At 64.0% G+C, this 21,588-nt stretch overlaps 1 protein-coding gene across 1 annotated transcript; it reads left to right on the top strand.

The window, feature by feature from the left end:
- Positions 1 to 546: 546 nt before the first annotated feature.
- Positions 547 to 21,340, top strand: WNT9A (Wnt family member 9A). The gene is made up of 4 exons (XM_027624381.1): positions 547 to 725; positions 17,716 to 17,972; positions 18,920 to 19,182; positions 20,624 to 21,340. The coding sequence occupies exons 1-4, from the start codon at positions 631 to 633 to the stop codon at positions 21,104 to 21,106; spliced, it is 1,098 nt and encodes a 365-aa protein (XP_027480182.1). The 5' UTR covers positions 547 to 630; the 3' UTR covers positions 21,107 to 21,340.
- Positions 21,341 to 21,588: the final 248 nt, after the last annotated feature.

Below are 21,588 nucleotides of genomic sequence, written 5' to 3'. Positions count from 1 at the left end.
GGCCTCCCTTTCCACGCCAACTTTCAGGGGAGCGGGCGCGAGCGCTTCAGCTCCGGGCTAACCCTGGGTCCTCCAGGGCCCTTCCCCGCGCGTCTCGGCCTCGAGCTCCGCCCCGACTCCGCCCCCGGGCCCCACGCGCCCCTGGCCCGCCCCCGCGACCGCCCCGAGTCCCCCCAACCGGGCTGGCCGCTCAGAGCCAACGCTCCGCCCCGGCCCCGCCCCAGCCCTCCGCGCGCCCCCAGCCCGCCCCCAGCCCCGCCCCCGCGTCCGCCCCGCGTCCCTCCCACCCCGGCCGCCCCGGCTCAATGCCAACGCTCCGCTCCAGCCCCGCCCCTGGCCCCCCCACCTGCTCCCCACTCCTCCCGCCCCCCACGCGCCCCGCCTCCACGCGCGGGGCGCGCCCCGACACCCGAGGGGCCGGGCGGCGGCGCGGCGGGGCCGCGCGCTCGGCTCGGGTTTCGGCCCGCCCCCGGCGCCGGCGTGACCCCTCCTTGGGCGCGGGCGGGCCGGGCCCAGCTGGCCGGCGCCCCGCCCCCGGCCCGGAGCTCCGGGCGCTATAAGAGGGCAGCGGCCGCGGGGCGCCCTGCACGGGGCCGGGAGCGCGATGGTCAGCCGCCGAGGCGCGGCAAGATGCTGGATGGGCCCCTGCTGGCGCGCTGGCTGGCCGCGGCCTTCGCGCTGACGCTGCTGCTCGCCGCGCTGCGCCCCTCGGCCGCCTACTTCGGGTAGGTGCCTCGGCGGCCCGGCCGGCAGGCGGGCGGGCGGGCGGCGCGGGGACGGGGCGCGGGGCGGGCGGCCCAGGTGCGCGGGCCCGGGCCCGCTGGCGCGGGCCAACGGGTTGCCGGGCACTGTTTGCGGCGTGCGCGTCGCTCCGTCAGCGGGTCAGTGTCCTCGCGGCGCTGCGTGGGGAGAGGGGCCGGCATACCCGACGGGCTGGCACGGGGCAGTGGTCCTCGGTGACCCCGAAGTCGTCGTCGCTGACACGCGCCCGTGCGCGGGGCTCCCTGGAGCTCGGGGACCAAGTCTGGTCCTGGCGCTCTGTTAGGCCGCCGAGTTCTGGCGGAACGGCTGGAGCCTCTCCTGGCCCCTACCCACCCACCCCCCTTGCTGCTTCCCCCTCCTTTCTCTCCTCGAGAAGTTAATTTAACAACAACAAAAAAATACGTACAAAATCCAGATGTTCCCTGCACTGAGCCCCAAAGGGAAAAAAAAAATAACTCCAAGCTGGAGGAATTTATTTTTCTTGCGCTTTGCTTCTTACGCCCGCTCGGGCCCCGGCAGGAGCGCTTCTGTGGGACCCGGCCGGCTGCACAGGGCCCGACCCGGGCGTGAACGCGGCCCCCCGCTGCTGTCTCAGGGGTCGCTGCCCCCGCGCGCTTCTCCGTAGTAGCAGTCTGCGTGGTTTCGGCGCGTCGCTCTCCGTCGTTCATTCCTGCCCTTCCTCGTCCCTGTCTCCCAGATCTGGGATGTCCAGCCCAGAGACCTTTGGGGACCCTCCGTCGCTGTGCCACGCAGACGGGACCCTGAGGTCCGGGGTGGCACGGCGCGAACAGCCCTCTGGGCCCCTCAGCGTCAGCTCCTGCCGCCCAGGCACCGCCCCTGGAGCCGCGGCCCACCCTCGCGCCCTGGCCCCTGCGCTGGGCGCCCGGCGCCGCTCCTGGCCGCCGCCCTCTGCCCGTCACCTGTTCCCTCGCCCTGGGCCCGGGCGCAGTCGCGCGGCAGCTGGCCGGCAGAGGGCCCCGTTGGTCCAGAAATGTGCCACGGCCAGGGCGGGGAGAGGCCACTGGGCGAGGAGCCCTGCAGGTGTATCCTGTTCTCAAAGAAAATAAAATATTTTCATGGGAAACTTTCCCTTTGTGTTTTTCTTTCCCCCCTTTCTCCTTCTGTTCCTCTCTCCTGGGTCGTCTTCCAGGGTCAGCTCCGTGTCTCCTTCCCCTGGAGACCCCACCCGGCAGGCTCTCCTGGCTCCGGCTGTGGGCCCGGCCCTGCCTGGGGCCTGGGCTGTGCAGAGCCTCGCACGCCCCTGCGCGCCATCTGTGCAGCCTCGCCTCGCCCTCGCGCGCAGAGGGAGGGTCAGAGGATGGCCGTCTGGCCGCAGGTCCTCGGTGAGTCAGCCAGCTGTGCCTTCCCGCTCCGTCTGCTCACCAGGCTTCAGACACACCCTAGGCTTGTCTGCTCTGCGAGTCTCCCTGCTGCCGGCCCACAGAGGGGAGGTGGGGGTCCTGGCTCCTGGCTCCCACCCCCCACCCCTACCCCCGGCAGCATCGGGCACTTTGCACCCCTGGGGGAGTCTCTGAGCTCTGCCATTTAGCCAGTGGGCGAGTGGGTGGGATGCAGGGAGGCCTTGGTGCCCCTGTCACCCCTCTGGCCAACTCTCTTGCCCAGCACTTTGGCCCCAAAGGCTGTCCTGTGGGGAGCATAGGGGGCAGACGTGCTGCCCTAGGGATAGCTGGCTCCGCTGGGGCCCCTGCCACCTCCGGCACCGGGCAGGAGAGCTGGGTTCTGCATGATGGACAGAGGTCCTGGGGCGGGGGCAGGCCTGGTGCCAGCTGGACGGGCAGGGGAGGGTAGGGACCCGGCGCTGGAGGGGTCCTTACCCAGCAAGCTCCTCGGGGAGGTGATTCCCAAGGTGGAGCCAGATGCAGAAGGAGCGGAGGGGGCAAGATGTGCTCTGAGCTGGTGGTCTGTGTGTGGAGGCCCAGCCCTTCTGCTCTGGGGCCCTTTCTCCCGGCCCAGCAAAGTGGCAGAAGCTGGAGGGCTGGAGGGAGGAGATGGCCCAAGGTGGGCAGGGCAGGGCTGAGACCGGGGGCTTCCCTCCCAACCCAACCTGCAGTGCCAAAGGAGTAGGAGGACGGAGCGGGGATTGAGGCCCGCCTTCTCCCTTCCCCCCTCTCCAAAAGCTCTGCCTGGCACGGAGGCTCACAGGCAGGCAGGGTAGCTCCAGTTACAGCCCAGAAACCCAGAGAGGCTGGCCTGGGTGGGGGGGGCGTGTCACGTGGTCGGCAGAGCCCTCCCTGCCCCCCTCCCCTGGGCTGCAACCCAACCCGCCCTGCTCCGGTTGCCCTCTCTGTCTATGGCCACTAGGCAAGACCCTCCAGGCCGCCGCCTGGCCGTGGGGAAGGGGCTCTTCCCTCTTCCTCTGTGGCCTGGCCCTGCTTCTTGGCAGTGTGATTAGCAGGTGGCGTTTCCATCTGGTTCTCCAGGGGCCTAGACAGCTTGGCCTGATGCCCTCCTGGAAGGAGGGGGTGCCTGGCTCCCAGCAGAAAGGGGCCGACTCGAGGTCTCCGGGCGAGTTTGGGAAACAGACTCAGACCCCCACCTCCCCATGCCCCGTGCACCTGGGTGGGCTGAAAGTTTGCCTGCGTCCGGCCCTGCCTCGGGCCTTAGAGGGGAGAAGAGGGAGCTGAGGGGTGTTCTGTGTATGCTGAAAATCTGTTCAGGAAGGGCTGCCCCTAAACCCAGGGTGAGGGGCCCTGCTGCCCCCCTGAGCATGGAGCCAGGGGCTGGGTCCAGCAGAGTGGGTACCTCAGTGCCCTTTTCCTCCCCACGTGTGTCAAGCTGACCCCAGCGGAGGCTCCCAGGGCGGCTACTAGACTTGCCTCCAGGGGCTGCCAGGGGAGCAGAGGCCTCAGGCTTCCAACGTAGGCCCTCTTCCGAGAACTAGGGCAGGCTATCGTGGGCCCTGAGGCCCTTTCTTGGGATTGGTCCCAGCACCCCACATTCTACGGGAAACCTTTGCAGGCTGGCTTGGGGAAGCCGGTCTGGCTGTGGTGGGTGTGGTACCAGAGGGCTCCCTCCGCCAGGCCACACGTCAGTGCAGGAGGCGCTCCGAGCGGCGTGAAAGGCAGCTAAGGTGCTCTGGGCCACTGCGAATGGGGCTGGTTAGGGCCCACGTTCTTTCTGTGATGGAAATATAACTCCCATCCCGTAAACTCACCCTGGTAGAGCATGCAGTGCAGTGGGATTTGGTACATCTACAAGGCGGTGTGGCCAGCACCACTATCTAATTCCAGAGTGTTCCATCACCCCAGAAACCTCACATCCTGTCTCCCCCTCCCCCCCAGCCCCTGGCAACCGCTAATCCAATTTCTGTCTCTGTGGATTTGCCTGTTCTGGACATTTTACGTAAGTGGAATCATACAGCATGGGGCCTTTGTGCCTGGCTTATTTCAGCAAGGATAACATTTTCAAGATTCATCCACGCTGTAGCGTGAATCCATGCGCCTTTCCCTCTGTGACCGAATGATATTCGATTGTGCGGACACGGACTAGTTTTTCTTCCGTGCATCTGCTGGCGGACACCTGGGTGGGTTCCGCCGTTTGGCTCTTGTCATGCTGCAGTGAGCACTGGTGTACAAGCTTCTCTGTGTTTTCCGTTCTGCTGGGTAATCCCTGGAGGTGGAATCTCTGGATCCCGTGGTAACTCTGTTTCTGCTTTGGAAGAACGCTCCCACCGGCCACGCACCTCCACATAGTCGCTAGTTCTAATTGTTTCTGGCTTTTTGTTTTGTTCTGCTTTTTAGTCTAGCCTTCCTAGGGGGTGTGGGTTGGTATCTCATCCTGGTTTGATTTGCACTTCCCTGGTTACTAGCGATGTTGGGCCTCCTTCGTGGGGATCTTACTCATCTGTACGTCGTCTTTGGAGAAATCTCTACTCAGTTTCGCTGCCCAGCCCTTGGCTGGGTTGTGGGTCTTTGTTGTTGATTTGTAAGAGCTCTTTATATGTGTGGATCTGTTCTTGGACAGAGGACAAGCTGAACCGTGAGCCGCAGACTGTCTCTCACGCGTGCGTGCAGAGGCTACTCGCGTGGGCCTTCACAGGCTACTGCTTGGCCCCCGGCATGACTGTGTGGTGCAGGTGACCATCTGTTTGCTGGGGTCTGGTCTAGGGGCCTGGTCAGGGGTTCTGGGGACTTGCAGAGGAGGCTTCCCTGGCCCTGCCCTCAGGCACTGCTGTCCTGGTGGGGGTGGCTGTGTGTGTGGGGTTTGCGTCAGGGTGTGGGTGCACCCTCTGTATGAGCCTGGGGCCCAGCTGGGGTCCCGTGTGGCCACATGCCTGCTGGCTGCCGAGAGGAGGGGTGCCCGGCCGGTCCCTGGAGGTGGTAGAAGAGGGAGGGGCTCCAGGGCAGGAGGAGGGAGCCCTGGCATGTTAGGCCTATGGAAGGCTGGGGGCTCAGGCTCAGCAGTGGGGGAAGCCAGCCCCGCGTGGTGAAGCTGGGGTGACCCAGAGCCCCCTGGGGCTGGGGCTGGGGAGGGGCTGCCCAGTGGGGAGGTGTCCCCAGTGATCCTGTGGTGGGGGGCCCGGGGTGGTGGAGCCATGAGCTGAGTAAGCAGCAGTCCAGGCTGACGCCCAGAGGACCCACCTCAGGACAGACATGCCGGGAGCAGCCCTGAGAGGCCTCAGGTCCAGCGTTTGGTGGGGGGGCCATGGAGAACTCCAGAGGCTCTGGAGAGCGTAGGCCTGCAGTGGGAGCTGAGGGAGAGGGAGGGTCCAGGCGAGTGGCCTTCTCCACAGTGTCCGGGGCAGCCGAGTGGCCAGCAGGGAGAGTGGCCCTGTGGGTGAGACCTCAGAGTGGTGAGCAAGGGGGGATGTGAGGTGGGGAGGGAGCTCCGGGAGGGAGAGCATGGAGGGGCCTGGACCCTGGGGCTGGGGCAGGTGTGGGGAGGCAGGTGGAAGGAGCAGGGGGGCAAGGGTGGGGACGCGCCCCTGGATCTCGGCTCTCCAGAGTCTGTCCTTCCTCCCTGTCCTCCTGGCCAGTCGGTTCTGCGGGCTCTGCCCCCCCCCCCCCCCACCGCCCAGCACAGAGGCCAGTAGAGAGAGGCAGGTGCGAGCCTCAGCCCAGACAAGGCCTCTGGGCTGGGGGCCTCCCGAGGCTTCGTGGGGAACCTGAGGTGAGGAGGAAGCCACGGCCACCTGGCCCCCCTCAGCTGTGGGAGCAGATGTCCTGCCACAGCCGGCGGCCGTCTGGACAGGGGGACAGCTGGCCTAATCTTGTGGCCGGGACTGTGGCCGGGACCCCACTCCAGAGCCGAGGGCACCCTGGCCCAGGGCGCCGCCCGCTGCCTGCCCCGGGGGGCCCCCCATGTCGAGGACAATGGGAGAAGTGTGTGGGCAGCTTTTCTCCTGGAAAAGAATGCGTGCACACGATTCCTCCCCGGGGGGCTGTGGGACCTGGACTCGGGAGGCACGATGAGCTGATAAGGGGCCTGGGCTGGTTTTCCTGGCCCTCGAAAAATGACACCTGTCAGCACGGCCAGCACCCGGCCCCCTTAATCCTGGAGGGGCACGAGCTCCCTTTGTGTATTGTCCTGGTGGGCAGTGCGGGGCCCCTGCAGGGCCCGCCCAGGCTCGGGGAGGCACAGTTGTCTGGGAAGTGGGCAAGGCCAGGCCCCTGCGGGCTGTGGAACAGGGCTGTTGGCCTCCCCCTGCTCCAGGGTCTGCTTCAGCTGTCACCTCCTCCAGGAAGCCAGCCGCAGCCTCCCTGCAGCCGACCTCTAGCCAGCCCAGAGCTCTCCTCCAAGCTGCCCTGGGCTGGTGTGTCCACGGCCCGTGGGGGGCCCCGTTGCCCCTCTGCTCCCTCGCTCTGCACTCGGGAGCCCCTGTGCGGTCTGAGGGGCTCCTTTCCCAGGCTGGCCAGCCCCCTGCCCACCCCTGGCCCTGACTTCCCCAGCTGCACCCCCCACCCCACCCTCTGGCCTGCAGACAGTGGGCCAAGGTGCCCCGGACCTGCGCCTTGGGCCGTCAGATGGGGGCTTTGTGGGCCCTGTGCTGAGGGGTGGAGGCCCCTCTGGAGCCCCCAGGGCAGGGGTGTGGATCGAGGGCTTGGAGCACCCCCGGGTATGGGCGGAGGAGGTGGGGGCCATGGTCTGGGCTGGATGCAGGGCAGCGTCTTCCCGCAGGGGCTCATCATTAGGGCATATCCGGGGGGCCGGCCAGTGGCAGGTGGGCCGCGCAGGGGCCTCCACAGGGGGGCAGCGCCGACCTGGGTGGCGTGCTGGCCGCCTGGCTCCGCGACCCGTGGGCCCGGCCCGCCGTCCTCCCCGGCCCCTCCCAGCGCGGTTCCTGGCTGGCCTTGCGCCCTGGCCACAGGAGGAAACCTGGCCGCCCAGCTGGCAGGCCCTGCTCCTCGAGACCGGCAGCCGGACGAGGGAATGGAAAAAGGCAAGCCTCAAGCTGCGTTTGTTTTTCTTAGCGATACCTGAGGTAGACGCGGCCAGGGAAGTGGTCTGGCCCGGGACGAGAGGCTGCCAGGGCTCCCAGACCAGAGCACGTCAGAGCCGGCGCCCTCCTGGGCACCCGGGCAGCAGCTGTCCCAGGCGACCCCGTCCGCGCTGGGCGCGTGGGAGGCCAGCCCCAGGCAGCGAGGTGCTCATGGAGCTGACGGTCCTGGTGGCCTTCCCAGCGCGCCCACCCCACCTCCTGCCCGTCCCTCCTTGTGGCAGCTCGTGGGGACTTGGGCCAGGCCGATGGGGGCACCGGGACGGCCTGGGGACCCCTGTCCCTCCGTGAAGCCACAGCTCCCCGACCTCTCCCCTCGGCTGTCCGTGAGTCTGGGGCCCCTTCAGCCCGCCATCCCGGGCTCCAGGAAGAGGCCTGCAGGGCCTGGGGTCCCGGGAGTTCCCTTGCCCTGCTGGGGCTGGGCTCACGGACAGCAGGCCTCGCGTGGTGCAGTTCGCCAGGCGTGGCTGAGCCCTGCGTCTGCCGGCCGACCCCCAGGCCTCACCAGCTTGAGCCAGGAGCTCCCCTGAAGCATCCAGGCTGCAGGCTCGCTGCGCCCGCATGGACGCAGCCCATCAGTGAGGGAGCAGGGAGGGGGCGCCCTGGAATGGCGGGGCCCCGCGGCTCTCACAGCTGACGGAGGGGACAGGCTGTCGTAGACGCAGGGCTGCTCGGCCCGTCATCGGCATGGGCCCACCCTCCCACCCTGCTCCCCGGGGCCCGTGGCCCCTGCCTCCCCCTTGGCATGTCTGGGCACCAGATAACAGTGCCGCCTGCAGGGAGCGCCCAGGCTCTGGGGCTGTCAGCACCCCCACGTCCTGCGTGCTTGGCGGGGAGACCGGACAGGGCTCTGTCAGGCAGCAGGCCTGGGGAGGATGGAGGGTTAATCTCAGAACCAGCGTCTCAGCATTGGAATTTGTTTTGAATTTGATTCACACAGAAATTAAACGCCGTCTGGTGGGGCTGAGGTTTCCTTGGCTGGGCGCTGTGGCTTCGGCAACTCTGGCCTCTTCTCCCTCCGCCCAGCCCAGGGAGCTGGGTGTGTGGGCAGGGTGGCCCTTGAGATGGCCGGGCCTGTTGGCAGGAGGAAGGGCTGTTGGGATCTGCCCCCACTGCAGAGCAGAAAGAGCAAGAGCTCTGGGGACCAGGCCGACCGGGGCCCCGTGGCTCCCAGGCTCCTGCCTGAGGACAAGGACCTCCCACACCCCTTGGCAGCAGCCCCCGTCCAGCCACCTAGCTGCCCCTGGGGGCAGGTTTGGGAGCGTGTGTGACCCGCTAGGTGCTCAGAGGGGTGGCCCTGTCCCCAGGCCGCCAAGCATGACAGTCTCAGACCTGGCCCACGTGGGGAGATGGGTGCCTCGACTTGGCCGTGTCTGTCCTGGGTTATTTCCACTCCTGGTGGGACTGGGGTGGGGTCTCCTCGGAGCTGCAGCAGGCTGGTCCTCAGCAGCACAGAACCTAGTCCAGGGTGACCGTGCCTCAAGATCCTTATCTTAATTACATCCACAAAGGTCCTTATTCCAAACAGGGCGCATTCCAAGCTTCCAGAGGGTGTGACTTTGGGGACCTTTGTCTCCTGCCTCTGTGTTCAGTGACCAGTACAGGTCAGGGGTAGCTGGTGGGCGTGCATGGAGATGCCTCTGTGGGCCTCGGCAAGCGTGGCAGTGGACCTGTGAGCTGAACGTTGCAGGCCAAATGGAAGTTCTTGGTGTGCTTTCTGGAGTGCGATAAGCCTGGAATTTCTGCAAGGAGTAAGAGACCACAAAAACTGACCCAGCAGGTTTGGAAAAACCAAGTGGAACTGGGGGGAAACATGTGAGGTGCTGGTCGATTGGAAAGCAGATTAGAAATAGCCGAAGAGCATTAGCAAAGTTGGAAGATGGGGCAGGAAAGGTTACCCCAGGCGTGGCCCGTGGGGGAGCCTTCACGCCTCCATGGAGGCCAGAGGCCGGACTCAGGGACTGGCGGACAGGGGTCCCATCTGAAGAGAATGCCGAGCATTTTCTGAAATTCTGAGAATTTGTCAGTATCATCTACAGGATTCAGGAGGAGTCCTGAGCAGAAAACACAAAAATCATACCAAAACATACAGAACCGGAACCACAAGATGCCCAAAACAAAGAACCGTAAGAGCAGAGTCCGGGAAGACAAACACAGATGACCTCTCAAGGCTGGTCAGCCTGGTGGCGGGCTGCAGGGTGGCCAGCCAGGAACCTGCTGGGGGGTGGCTACCCTGCAAGGAGCTGAAAGAAAGGCATTTCTGACAAGCTACGAGCCGCTCTGAGGACAGTGTCCAGGAGCAGGTAACCGGGTGCTGAACAGCTTCTTGTCAGCTCCTGACAATGGGACTAAAATGCACACTAGCATGCAATTCGGGGAGTCCGCAGGGTTGTGTCCTCAGGCCTGGCATCGGCCACCCTCAGGCGTGTCCTTGTGAGGCAGCCATGAAGGTAATGGGAATGTGACTTCAGACTGCCAGGCGGAGATGGGGTAACAAGAAATAACCCGAAACGAGGCAAGACAGGAGGAACAGAAACAACGGGCAGGGCCAGCAGACAGTGGAGGACATGCCCCAGCTGTGAGGCTGAACACATCGGGGTTATAGGGGTGTCTTGGGTCTGATCACCGGTTCTGGGAGAGACACAGGGAAGCAGTTAGCATGGAGAATGCAGGAGGGTGGAGAGAGAACACACCAACTCAGTGGACCATAGGGAGAGAGCAAAACCAGAGAAGAGACAGAGAAGAATGCACCACGATCCCGTCTCTGCACGGCCACCTGGGCCATGATGCAGGCTCTGCACGGTGATGTGAGCTGTGATCCAGGCTCTGCACGGTGATGTGAGCTGTGATTGAGGTTGTACACAGTCTCCAGGCTATGACCCAGGCTCTGCACAGTCACATGAGTTGTGATCCAGGCTCTGCACAGTGACCCATGCTGTGATCCAGGCTCTGCGTGGTGACCTGAGCATGACTGAGGTTGTACACAGTCTCTAGGCTGTGACCCAGGCTCTGCACAGTCATATGAGTTGTGACCCAGGCTCTGCATGGTGACCTGAGCATGACTGAGGTTGTACACAGTCTCCAGGCTATGACCCAGGCTCTGCACAGTCACATGAGTTGTGATCCAGGCTCTGCACAGTGACCCATGCTGTGATCCAGGCTCTGCATGGTGACCTGAGCATGACTGAGGTTGTACACAGTCTCCAGGCTGTGACCCAGGCTCTGCACAGTCACATGAGTTGTGATCCAGGCTCTGCACAGTGACCCATGCTGTGATCCAGGCTCTGCATGGTGACCTGAGCATGACTGAGGTTGTACACAGTCTCTAGGCTGTGATCCAGGCCCTGCACAGTCACATGAGTTGTGACCCAGGCTCTGCACAGTGACCTGAGCTGTGACTGAGGCCGTACACAGTATCCAGGCTGTGACTCAGGCTCTGCACAGTGATCTGATCCGGAGGCAGGTGCAGTAGGAGCTGGAATGCATTATTTGAGAAGTGGAGAGAAGCCTGGAAGCACTCAGCAAGTGTCGGTCACAGATCTGAGGAAACGAACAGTAGGCTAAATCCAGAGAAAGCAGAGGGAAGAAATTAGGAGCAACAAAACCCTACCTGTGCATTGGAGACGAAAGGAGCCCTGTGTGGCAAGACCCGCAGAGTTGGGCGCGGTGAATGCCTGCAGGAGCTGTAGACATGCGCACACACAGACATGTGGATGACTCCAGTGCAGGGCTTGAGCACTAGCTGAGCAGGACACGGTCTGTCCCTGTGCTGGGATGGTATTTGAAATGCAAGGGAGTGAAGCACCCGCTAACAGCAGCATGGGTGCACCCCCAAAACATGATGCTGCTGGTGCGAGTGCACTGTTACAGGCCACGTGCCGTATGGTTCCCTTCGTGCGAAATGTCCAGCACAGGCAAACCCACAGAGATAAAGTGGATTACTGGTGGCCAGGGGCTGGGGGGCTGGGAGCTAAAGGGGTGCATTTCTTTTTAAGACCATGAAATGCCCCAAAAATGACCGTGGCAGTGTTTGCACCCGTCTGAGATTATACTGCAAAACCCTGAATTGTAGACCTTACATGGGTGATTTTATAGCATATGATTTATATCTCAATAAAGCTGTTTGGAAAAGAGAAGGAAAAAGAAAAAAAGAAAAGTGATTGGATCAGAAGGGAGATCTTTTCATTCAGAAAAGGTCGGGCTGCGTGGCTTCGTGGCAAGTTCTCCTGAGCAGTTAAGAAGACGTGATTCTAACCTGACCCGTCTTCTAGGAAATTTAAAAAGCGAATTCTCTTGAAGGCACTGACACCCAGCAGGATGAGCACGGAAGAGAAAATTGCAAACGCAGCTGTGAAAGGCCTAGACACAACATCTTGGGGTTACAGCTGAGGGCATGGAGGAAGGACAAGGACACTGATGCCTAGCCTCGGGAAAACCAGTGGGTGGGATTCCTTGTTTTAGCAGATTAAAGCGGAAAAATCCCATGCCAACAGAGGCAGGGACCACATCTGATGACCTTCGACATCCGTTGGTGAGTTTTGAAAAGCTCTTAGCAAACGAAAAGCAGAGGGGAGCTTTAACCTGCTGTGGGGTGCCCAGGAGACAGCCAGCGAACCTCAGGTTTGTCGGCGAAATGGCCGGAGCTTCCCTTTTATGTCCAGGAGTCAGACAGGGATGGCCGCTGCCACCCTCGTCTGAACCCGTGTGATGCCCGCTGTCCTCACAGACCCTCAGGCAGGATGGGGGTGTGTCTGTCCCGTGACAAATGGGCACATTCCCTGGCTCTGGCCTCTGGTCCTCCACCTGCCTGCAGGGCGTGGGCGTCTCCCACTGGCCGGGTCTGGGTGGCAGAGATGTGAGTTTGGGGGCATGCAGGGGGTGAGCGAGGGGGGAGGGTCCCCGCTTCCTGGCACTGATGCCCATGGTTCTCTCCCACGCGGGGCCGCCTGCCCACAAGCTCCCTGGATGGCTCTGTGCCAGTGGGCGGCTGCAGAGCCAGGATCAGGGCACTGGGCCCCGGGGGGCAGTTGGCAGATTCTGCACCATGGCGCTCAAAGCCCTTGCTGTGGCAGGATGGCCTGGGGTAGAAAGAGAAAGAAAGCAGCCTTGTGTCTCGCCAGACCTACGGCTGTACACAGAGCATCTGAAAGCCATCCGAGGTGAATCACGGCCGGGGCGGTAAGTTGCACTTCTGTAGGTCCCACGTCATCACCCCTGGAATCTGGGGCAGACCTCAGGTGGGGAATCTACCTGAAGACCCTGGAGAGCAGCAGGAGGGACTTCCCAGCAGAGACTCAGTCTTGCTGCCCAGCAAGCCCATCGCACCTATGAGCCTCCAGCAGGTTCTCGGACCCCCCCCGAGCGTCAGCCCCCCTGTGGGTTTTCGGACCCCCCTGCGAGTGTCAGCTCCCTGCCGGTTCTCAGACCTCCCCTGACAGTCAGCCCCCAGCGGGTTCTCAGACCTCCCGTGACCGTCAGCCCGGAGCGGGTTCTCTGACCTCCCGGGATCGTCAGCCCCCAGTGGGTTCTTGGACCTCCTGTGAGTGTCAGCCCCCAGTGGGTGCTCAGACCCCCCATGAGCGCCAGCCCCCAGCAGATTCTCTGACCCCCTGCAGGTGTCAGTCCCCAGTGGGTTCTTGGACCCCCTGCGAGCGTCAGACCCCTGTGGGTTCTTGGACCTCCTGTGACTGTCAGCCCCCAGCGGGTTCTCAGACCTCCTGTGACTGTCAGCCCCCAGCAGATTCTCAGACCTCCCCTGACTGTCAGCCCAGCGGGTTCTCAGACCCCCCACGAGCGTCAGCCTCCAGCAGGTTCTCAGACCTCCCCTGACTGTCAGCCCCCAGCGGGTTCTCGGACCTCCTGCTAGCGGCAGTCTCCAGCAGGTTCTCAGAACCCCTGTGAGTGTCAGCCCCCAGCGGGTTCTTGGACCCCCGCTCCCGCAAGTATCAGCCTCCAGCGGGTTCTCTGACCCCCCTGTGAGCGTCAGCCCCCAGCGGGTTCTCGGACCTCCCGCGACTGTCAGCCCCCAGCGGGTTTCTCGGACCTCCCAAGAGCATCAGCCCCCAGCAGGTCCTCTGACCTCTCGTGACCGTCAGTCCCCAGCGGGTTCTCAGACCCTCCGCAACTGTCAGCCCCCAGTGGGTCCTCGGACCTCCCGTGACCATCAGCCCGGTTCTCTGACCCCCCGTGACTGCCAGCCCCCAGCAGGTCCTCGGAACCCCGCGAACGTCAGCCCCCAGCGGGTCCTCGGACCCCCTGCAACCAGCAGCCCCCAGCGGGTTCTCAGACCCCCTGCGACCATCAGACCCCAATGGGTTCTCAGACCCCCCGTGAGCATCAGACCCCAGCGGGTCCTCGGACCCCCTGCGACCCTCAGCCCCCAGCGGGTCCTCGGACGCCCCGCGACCATCAACCCCCAGTGGCCCCTCGGACCTCCCGCGACCCTCAGCTCCCAGCAGGCCCTCGGACCTCCCACGACCCTCAGCCCCCAGCGGGCGCTCAGATCCCCCAAGACCCTCAGCCCCCAGCGGGCGCTCAGATCCCCCGCGACCGTCAGACCCCAGCGGGTCCTCGGACCTCCCGTGCAAAAGCAGAGGCAGCAGGTGCCTGCAGGACAGGCCCCAGTCACATAGCAGGCCACGGATCACCCGCCCAGGGCAGAGCTCAGAGTGAGGTGCCGTGAGGCTGCAGTGGCATTGCAGGGCAGCGTGGAGACGGGGCCCTCAGGACCCTGCCCAGCCTGACATGCCGACCTTGGCGCCAGTGGATAGAGCGCGGGTGTCCCGGCGTTTAGGAGAAGGCGCTCATGACATTATGGTAGAGGCGGGTTTCCAAAGTGGGGTGGAAGAAGGGGCACCTACAGAAGAAAGTTGGACAGGAGAGAGCTTCAGTTTATGGGGAGACACTGTGAGGAGAAGGCCCGTGCTGTCTGGCCAAGGCATGTGCCCGTGTGGTCACTGTGGGGATCAGAGTGCAGTCCCCTCTGACTTGGGCAGGAAGGGACTCGGAGCTCCCAACGCCAGGCTGTTTCTTGAGTGACCTCTGCCTGGCTCCCAGTGTGTCACTCTGTCTTCTGAAAATACCTGTCACAAAGCACTGGGCTGCTGCCGAGACCTCCCGTGATGTCTCCCTGGAAAGTGCAGGCACTGGCCGAGGGCAGCGGGATGGGGCGGGGATGGGGAGGGTCCTGCTGCCCGCCCGCCGAGGGGCTGCTGCCTGTGGGCAGCCTGCCCGGGCTCACCTCCTCCGCGTGCTGCCTGCGCCCCTACGTCTGCCCACCTGTCCTGGGCCAGGCGCCCGGTGGCGGGGGCAGCAGCTGCGTTGAGCCTGGTGGCAGGTGTGCTGGCGTGGGGTGGGCAGCTGGGCAGGGGCCTGTGCTGGGCCAGGTGGCCTGGGGCATTCTCTGGCCTGGAAGGTGCAGCCTCCGGACACGGGCCCCATGGTTACAGGCTGGCTGCCCCGGCCCGGCATGCAGGGCCAAGGGCTTGTATGTGGAGCCTTGCTGTTTTAAATAGGCCAGCCATTGTCCCACCCATGTGTGATAAGCTCACAGGTGGCAGAGATAGGAGGGTGGTTCTTCTGCCCCAGGCCTCCTCTGTCCTGGGCTGCCCCATGTCTGCAGGCCCTCTGGTGCAGCCAGCCGGCTTTCTGGCCTCCACAAATACTCCACGGAACAGATGGACCCATTTGTTCAGCCCGGCCCTGGTCTCATGCTTCCGGGGATCTCGCGTCACTGTGGGTATTGGGTGCTGTGTGAACGATGTGAGTCTGTATGTTTTACGATTATACATCTGTAGCCTGTAATTCCAGAAGGAGCATTGTTGGGTGAGCTTTCCAGAATTCCAGCCGTGGAGGAGCATCTCTTCCCGTGTCCAAGACAGTCTTGATTTGTGCTCATCTGAGGAGTGAAAAATAACACCAGGATGGCTCGATTGCGTGTTTATGACTGGGGGAGAGCCTCTTACAACTCTGGACAGATGTGTTCCCTATCCCGTGTGCACTTGCAGCCGCTTCCTTTTGCTACTGATGCACAGGAAAAGCGCGCTCACGCACACCTACACACGTGAACGAAGTCGGCTCTGGGTCTGAGATCCCAGAAGCAGCATTTCCCTGAAAATTGTCTCCTTTGCTGTGCAGACGCTCCTGCACTTTGAGAGGGTCACACTTACTACCGGATTCTGAGTCTCCCTGACAAAAGCCTTCCTGCCCTAAGAGTGTTCTGTGAACCTTTTGCCTTTCCCGCCCCCGGCACTTCTGTGGGCTCCTCTCCAATTTTGGGTTTCTGTCCTGGATGCCGCCCCCCCTTCCCTCTTCCCCATGCACCGTCTGCCTGCTTACCCTCACCACCTGCCACCTCCATGTGGGTCTGTCCTCTGCCACTGCAGCCCCAGGCTGCTCTTGAGCTGAGCACACTGCAGTAGTTACGGGGGTTTGGGGCAGAGGCCAGCCTAAGTGTGGACACAGGCTGGATCCTGTGTGCAGCGCGGGCGCAGGCTGGGCCCTGGGTGCGGTATGGACCTAGGCAGCCAAGCACATCTAGGTGGGTTGCGGGGCTGGGTTGCCCACCATCTCTCCCCCTCCCCTTGCTCACACTCACCACTACCCTTACCCGCACAGCCCTAGGTACCCCTGGGGCGGCCTTGCCGTTGTTGGTCCTTTGGGACACAGGAATGTCTTGGCAGCAGCCTGGAGCTTGGCTAATCTCGGAGAATCTGGTCTGGGGGACGTGCAGGTTGTGGGCTCCAGCTCTGCCGAAGCACGGTGGCACACTGTTCTGGGCACAGCTGTTGACATTCCTGTCTGGGGACAAGTCTCCACCGTGTGAGCTGCCTTTGTGTGAGGACAGTGGTTCTTCCAGCCTCCAGTGCGGGTCCTCGGGCCCCTGACTGCCCCTGGCCCAGCTCGGCAGCGGTCCTTGTGCTTGGGGCTGTCTGAGCTCCGGCATGAGCCTGAAAGCATACGATGCTGCCCGACATTGACCCCTGCCACATCCCTGCGCCCTTGGGCATGAAGCCCGGACCCTGGGATGAGAAATGGGGGTGCAGGTCACTGCCTCCTCCCTCACCCACTGCTTTCCAGCAGTGTCCTGGCTCCGAGCTCACAGGTACCTTCTCCCCAAAGGCCTTGCTGCCCACATGGGGCTTGTCTGTGCCTTGGGGACCTTTGGGGCTTCTCCCCCAGCCCGTACCCATGCGGGTCACAGGCCAAGCTAGCCCTCTTGGCTCGAAGTGCCCCAGGCATGTGTCTGCAGTGTCTATAGGACTCAAGCTTGTAGGAACCCACCTCGAGTTCTGCTCACCAACACCCTTGTCTTCAGGGCCAGTTGGAGCCCCGCTCCCCTGCAGCTTCTCTCTCAACCCCGCAGAGCTCTCTGGTGCCGTGCTGACTCAGGGCACTCCTGGGGAGTAGGGCCAAAGCCTGGGGTAGGTCTTCCCAGGGTGCACACTACATCTGAGTGGGAAGAGGCTGGGAGGCATTGGTTCTTTCCCCTCTGTGTCCATCATAGGCCTCCGGCCTGCTTTCGTGGCTTCACCCTCCACAGTGTGTATGCAGAAATGCCTCTCTCCCACCTGCCTGCCTGCTTCCCTCTGCACCCCAGGCCCAGCCCCAAAGGCAGGGGTTTCAAAAGCCAGGAGCCCAGGTTGTCTCCAGGGAGCCTGGCCTGCAGTGTTGCTGCTGGGGTCTGCTAGAGGGTGGGGTTCAAGGAAGCCCTGCCTGATTCTCTTCCCCAGTAGAAAGGTGCTGGGAGCCCACCCAGTGGCTACCATGCCCTTGAGGGGGCTTTTGAGGGGCAGCAGGAGGAGGGATGGGGCAAGGTGTGGGGATGCCTGGCACCCCTGGCTCCTCTGGGTTGGCTGGCTGGGATGGGGATGCTTGTTTCCTGTGATGCTCATGTGAGGGGATCTGAGCCCCACCCATGTCCAGCTGGGCACCTCTCCCTCCTGAGGGCTAAGGGTCTGGCCCAGGCTGGGCATGGGTGTGCCTGGAGCCCAGATGGGGCTTCACCCATATGGGGAAACTGAGAACTGTGGGTTGGAGCACAGAGCAGACAGGAGGTCAGATCAATCCATCCCGGATGGAGCACACGGAATGGCTTGGAGGAGCCCGAGAGCAGGTGACTGGCTCAGATAAGAGCTGGAGCTGCAGGAGAACCAGGAGCCTGGGTCCCGCCGGGAGGTCCTCGGTGGCCCAGGAGTTCTGGGAGACCCCACTGGGACCTGCCCAGGGCAAGCTGAGCAGGCTGCAGGAGAGCAAGGAGTGAGCCGGGACCCTCTCCAAGAGGCTTCAGGGTCGTGGTGAGGCTGGGCCATCCCAGCCGGTGTGTCGGCGGAGGGTGGGGGTCCTGCTGCGGTGTGTCGGATGTGGTCCCCTTGTGGCCTGGGATCCGGCAACCCTCCCTGCCCTTGGCGCACACCCTGTGCTGGGCTGTCCTCCGTGTGTGTGCCAGTCGGCGCTTGCCTCCGGGGCGGCCCTCACCCTGGCCTCTCTGTGCCCAGGCTGACGGGCAGCGAGCCCCTGACCATCCTCCCGCTGACCCTGGAGCCAGAGGCCGCCGCCCAGGCGCACTACAAGGCCTGCGACCGGCTGAAGCTGGAGCGCAAGCAGAGACGCATGTGCCGCAGAGACCCAGGCGTGGCGGAGACGCTGGTGGAGGCGGTCAGCATGAGCGCGCTGGAGTGCCAGTACCAGTTCCGGTTCGAGCGCTGGAACTGCACTTTGGAGGGCCGGTACCGGGCCAGCCTACTCAAGCGAGGTGAGTGCGCGAGGGGAGCGGGGCGTGGGGGCAGGACCTCCCTGCCTGCTCTGTGCCCCTGGCTGGGTCCCCGGGGACCTGCGGTGGGGTGGGGGCCTGCGGGGCTTGACTTTCCTCCTGCCCCGCTCCCTCGTGGCTCCTTCTCCACTTGATGCGCCCTCCTAACCCATCCCTCCCTCCTCCGGACCCCAACCACCTGCAGCTCGGTCCTCCTCATGCTCCACCCTGCTACATCCACCTGCCCGCTCCCGTCTCCCGCCCCGCCCCCCCGCCCCTCCCCCTGTAGCCTCCTCCTCCCTGCCCCGCCCCTTCCTTCTGGCCCTCCCCTAACTCCTACCCTGCCCTCTTCCCACCCCGCCTCCCGCTAAGCCCCTCCTCGGGGAACAGTTGCTGGCCGCACGAGGGGCATTTGGGCAGCTTTGACGCGGCCGAGGCCGCTCTGATGGCTCTTGCCACGTGGTGGTGACCGAGGCCCAGCGGCTGGGCATGAGGGGCAGAGGTCCAGCTGGTGCCCTGAGGAGGGAGCCTTCTTTCTCATGTCTCCTTGGGACTCTCATCTGAGCTTCTCAACAGCCTCGTTTAAAAACTGGGGCCCTGAGGCCTGGGGCAGGGCAGGGCGGGGTTCGCCAAGGCCCCTCGGCCAGTCTGGTGGGTGGGAGACCCAGAGGACGAAGTCGCTGATCCCTGAGCAGAGCCTAGGTCTCCGTGTGCCTTGAGTTCTCTCTACCCCGCCACATCCTGTGCCTGGGGCACATAGGAGCGCCTCCTCCCTGCAGGTGCTCAGGGCAGCCCAGGCAGGTATGACCCCCCCCCCCCCCCGCCCCTGGGAACACCAGCAAGGATCCTTTCCGTGGACCCTTCCCTGTGCTCAGAATTCAGCGCTCCAGCGGGAATGCCGTGGCCGCCGGCTCCCTGGCCCTAAGGTCCCTGTGTCCCATCGCCCCCAGGCTTCAAGGAGACCGCCTTCCTCTATGCCATCTCCTCGGCCGGCCTGACGCACGCGCTGGCCAAGGCGTGCAGTGCGGGCCGCATGGAGCGCTGCACGTGCGACGAGGCCCCCGACCTGGAGAACCGCGAGGCCTGGCAGTGGGGTGGCTGCGGGGACAACCTCAAGTACAGCAGCAAGTTCGTCAAGGAGTTCCTGGGCCGGCGGTCGAGCAAAGATCTGCGAGCCCGCGTGGACTTCCACAACAACCTCGTGGGTGTGAAGGCAAGCGGGGCGGGGCGCGGAGGGGTGTCAGTGGGGACGGCGCGCGGGGCTGCGGCGTCTGGGGCTCTGCTCCCGCCGCGCGGTACCAGCCAGGGCCTCGAGTCGTCCGGACTGGAGGGCTCCTTGTCCTACAGCGATGACACGGTGCCGTCATGGTCTTTTGTGGGATGGGGGGTTGGGGGTGTAAGCTCTTTGGCTGGACCCTTCTGGGGGCTGCTGGCTGCAGGCGGGCTGGGTCTGGGGGTGCCTGGCTCCCCGCCATCCTCCACCCTCCCTGCAGCCCCTCAGCTCCCGGGCCCACACCAACGGAGGAGGCACCTCCTCACTGTGGACAGAACAGACAGCCCAGATCACCAAACATCCCCTGAGGCTCTGCCTGGCTGTGGGATGGTCAGGGGGCTCTGCGAGCTCCCCAGGCAGCCCCTGGGATGTGGAGCCCCAGCCTGGGAGGGGGTGAGGTAATTAGAGCCAGCCCTGCTCTGAGCCCCTCTTTATTGAGAAACCAGAGTTCTGAGTCCTGCACTTATTAAAGAATCAATTTCCCCCTTTTCTTCAGAGCCTTGTCCCTCCTTCTGCCCTCCGGGGAGGGGCGGGAGCAGATTAAATCCCCAAGCGAGGCTACTTCTTTTCTTTCGAGTTCTCTCCTTTGTAAGCTATTAATGAAAAGTCAGAATATGGAAAGTGCTCCATTAGCTCTGCGGGGCCTGGGTAAGCAGCGCTTTAATTAAATTTGTCCGGGTTTCTCAGCAGAGTGTCATTAAATGTGACTCTTCTATTGCTTGACCAGAGGGCAGCTACATTTCCTAATCCCCCTCAAACCAGCCGGCCCTCCCTGGGGGCAGCGTGGGAGCTCAGGCCTGTCTCGGGATGGGGCCCACTGGGGAGGCCCCTCTCTGCTGCCAGGGACCCCAGTGTGGGTGGTCAGGCAGGAGGCCCCTCAGGGCAGCCGTGTGTGTGTGTGTGTGTGTGTGTGTGTGTGTGTGTGTGTGTAGGTGGGGGTGCCACCCCCCTCCAGGGCTGACACGGAGGATCCAACGGCCAGTCCTGCCAAGTGGGCAGGCTAACTCCCTTGTCCTCACTTCTCCAGGAAGCAGGCTGCTGTGACCAGACTGGGAGGTCCTGGTGGGGTGTTGACAGCAGGGCGACAGGGGTGGTGTGCCCAGTCCCTGCAGAGGGCAGCCCTGGACGCAGGGAGGGACTGTCTCCACAGGAGGCCTCCAGGCTGCAGACCACGGGACTGGATGTAGGACTTCTGTCCTCGGCCACCTGCGGCTTGGAGGAGAGAGGGACAGGCGCATGAGCTGGGGAGCCTGGGTGATGGGCAGTGGGGATGCCCTAGGCTGGGCTTGGACCTGGGGGAGCTGTGGGGTCCGGTCATCTGTAGGGGCCGATCCCGGCTTCACAGCGTGGCCCTCATGCGCAGCTGCCTCCTCCCTACCAGGTAATCAAGGCTGGGGTGGAGACCACGTGCAAGTGCCACGGTGTGTCGGGCTCCTGCACGGTGCGGACATGCTGGCGACAATTGGCGCCCTTCCATGAGGTGGGCAAACGCCTGAAACACAAGTACGAGACGGCCCTCAAGGTGGGCAGCACCACCAACGAGGCCACCGGTGAGGCCGGTGCCATCTCCCCGCCTCGGGGCCGGGCGGCCGGGACAGGAGGCAGCGACCCACTGCCCCGCACGCCGGAGCTCGTGCACCTGGATGACTCGCCCAGCTTCTGCCTGGCCAGCCGCTTCTCCCCGGGCACCGCCGGCCGCAGGTGCCACCGGGAGAAGAACTGCGAGAGCATCTGCTGTGGGCGTGGCCACAACACGCAGAGTCGGGTGGTGACGCGGCCCTGCCAGTGCCAGGTTCGCTGGTGCTGCTACGTGGAGTGCAGGCAGTGCACACAGCGTGAGGAGGTCTACACCTGCAAGGGCTGAGCCCCCGGCCCCGCCCCCCTGCTGCGGGGGCGAGGCAGTGCGTACAGCGCCAAGGGTCTACACCTGCAGGGGCTGAGCCCCCGGCCCCGCCCCCCTGCTGCGGGGGCGAGGCAGTGCGTGCAGCGCGAGGGGTCTCCACTGGCCGGCCTGGCTGTCTCTGCCCCTTCGTTCCCCCCTTGCAAAGACCCAGAGGCGGGAGGTGGCCCTGGTCTGGCCCCTGCGTCCCCTCTGCGCGCCCCCACCCCCATGACCTGAGAGCGTTGTACGATGCTTTCCAAGCTCTGTCCGTCCCTAAGAGGCCAGTTCCTGCAGAGCAGCGCCCCTTCCTGCTCTGGGCTCCTGCCGAGAAGCAGGGGGCTCACCTTTGTGACCGCACAGGGCTGTCCTGCTCCGGCACCGGCTTAGAGAGTCAAACCACTAGGAGAGAGATAGCCCGGCCGCCCAGGTGTGCGGGGGTTACTGCCGCCCCCGCTGACAAGGAG

The sequence above is a fragment of the Zalophus californianus genome, chromosome 5, assembly GCF_009762305.2.
Source record: "Zalophus californianus isolate mZalCal1 chromosome 5, mZalCal1.pri.v2, whole genome shotgun sequence".
NCBI lineage: Eukaryota > Metazoa > Chordata > Mammalia > Carnivora > Otariidae > Zalophus > Zalophus californianus.
This window is presented reverse-complemented; position numbering and strand designations above follow the sequence as displayed.

Bases quoted from the DNA above. Each gene is read 5' to 3' on its own strand.
- WNT9A (XM_027624381.1), top strand. From the start codon at position 631: ATGCTGGATGGGCCCCTGCTGGCGCGCTGGCTGGCCGCGGCCTTCGCG. The intron at 17,973-18,919 runs GTGAGTGCGCGA...CATCGCCCCCAG, and splicing joins GGCCAGCCTACTCAAGCGAG to GCTTCAAGGAGACCGCCTTC. The intron at 19,183-20,623 runs GCAAGCGGGGCG...CCTCCCTACCAG, and splicing joins ACAACCTCGTGGGTGTGAAG to GTAATCAAGGCTGGGGTGGA.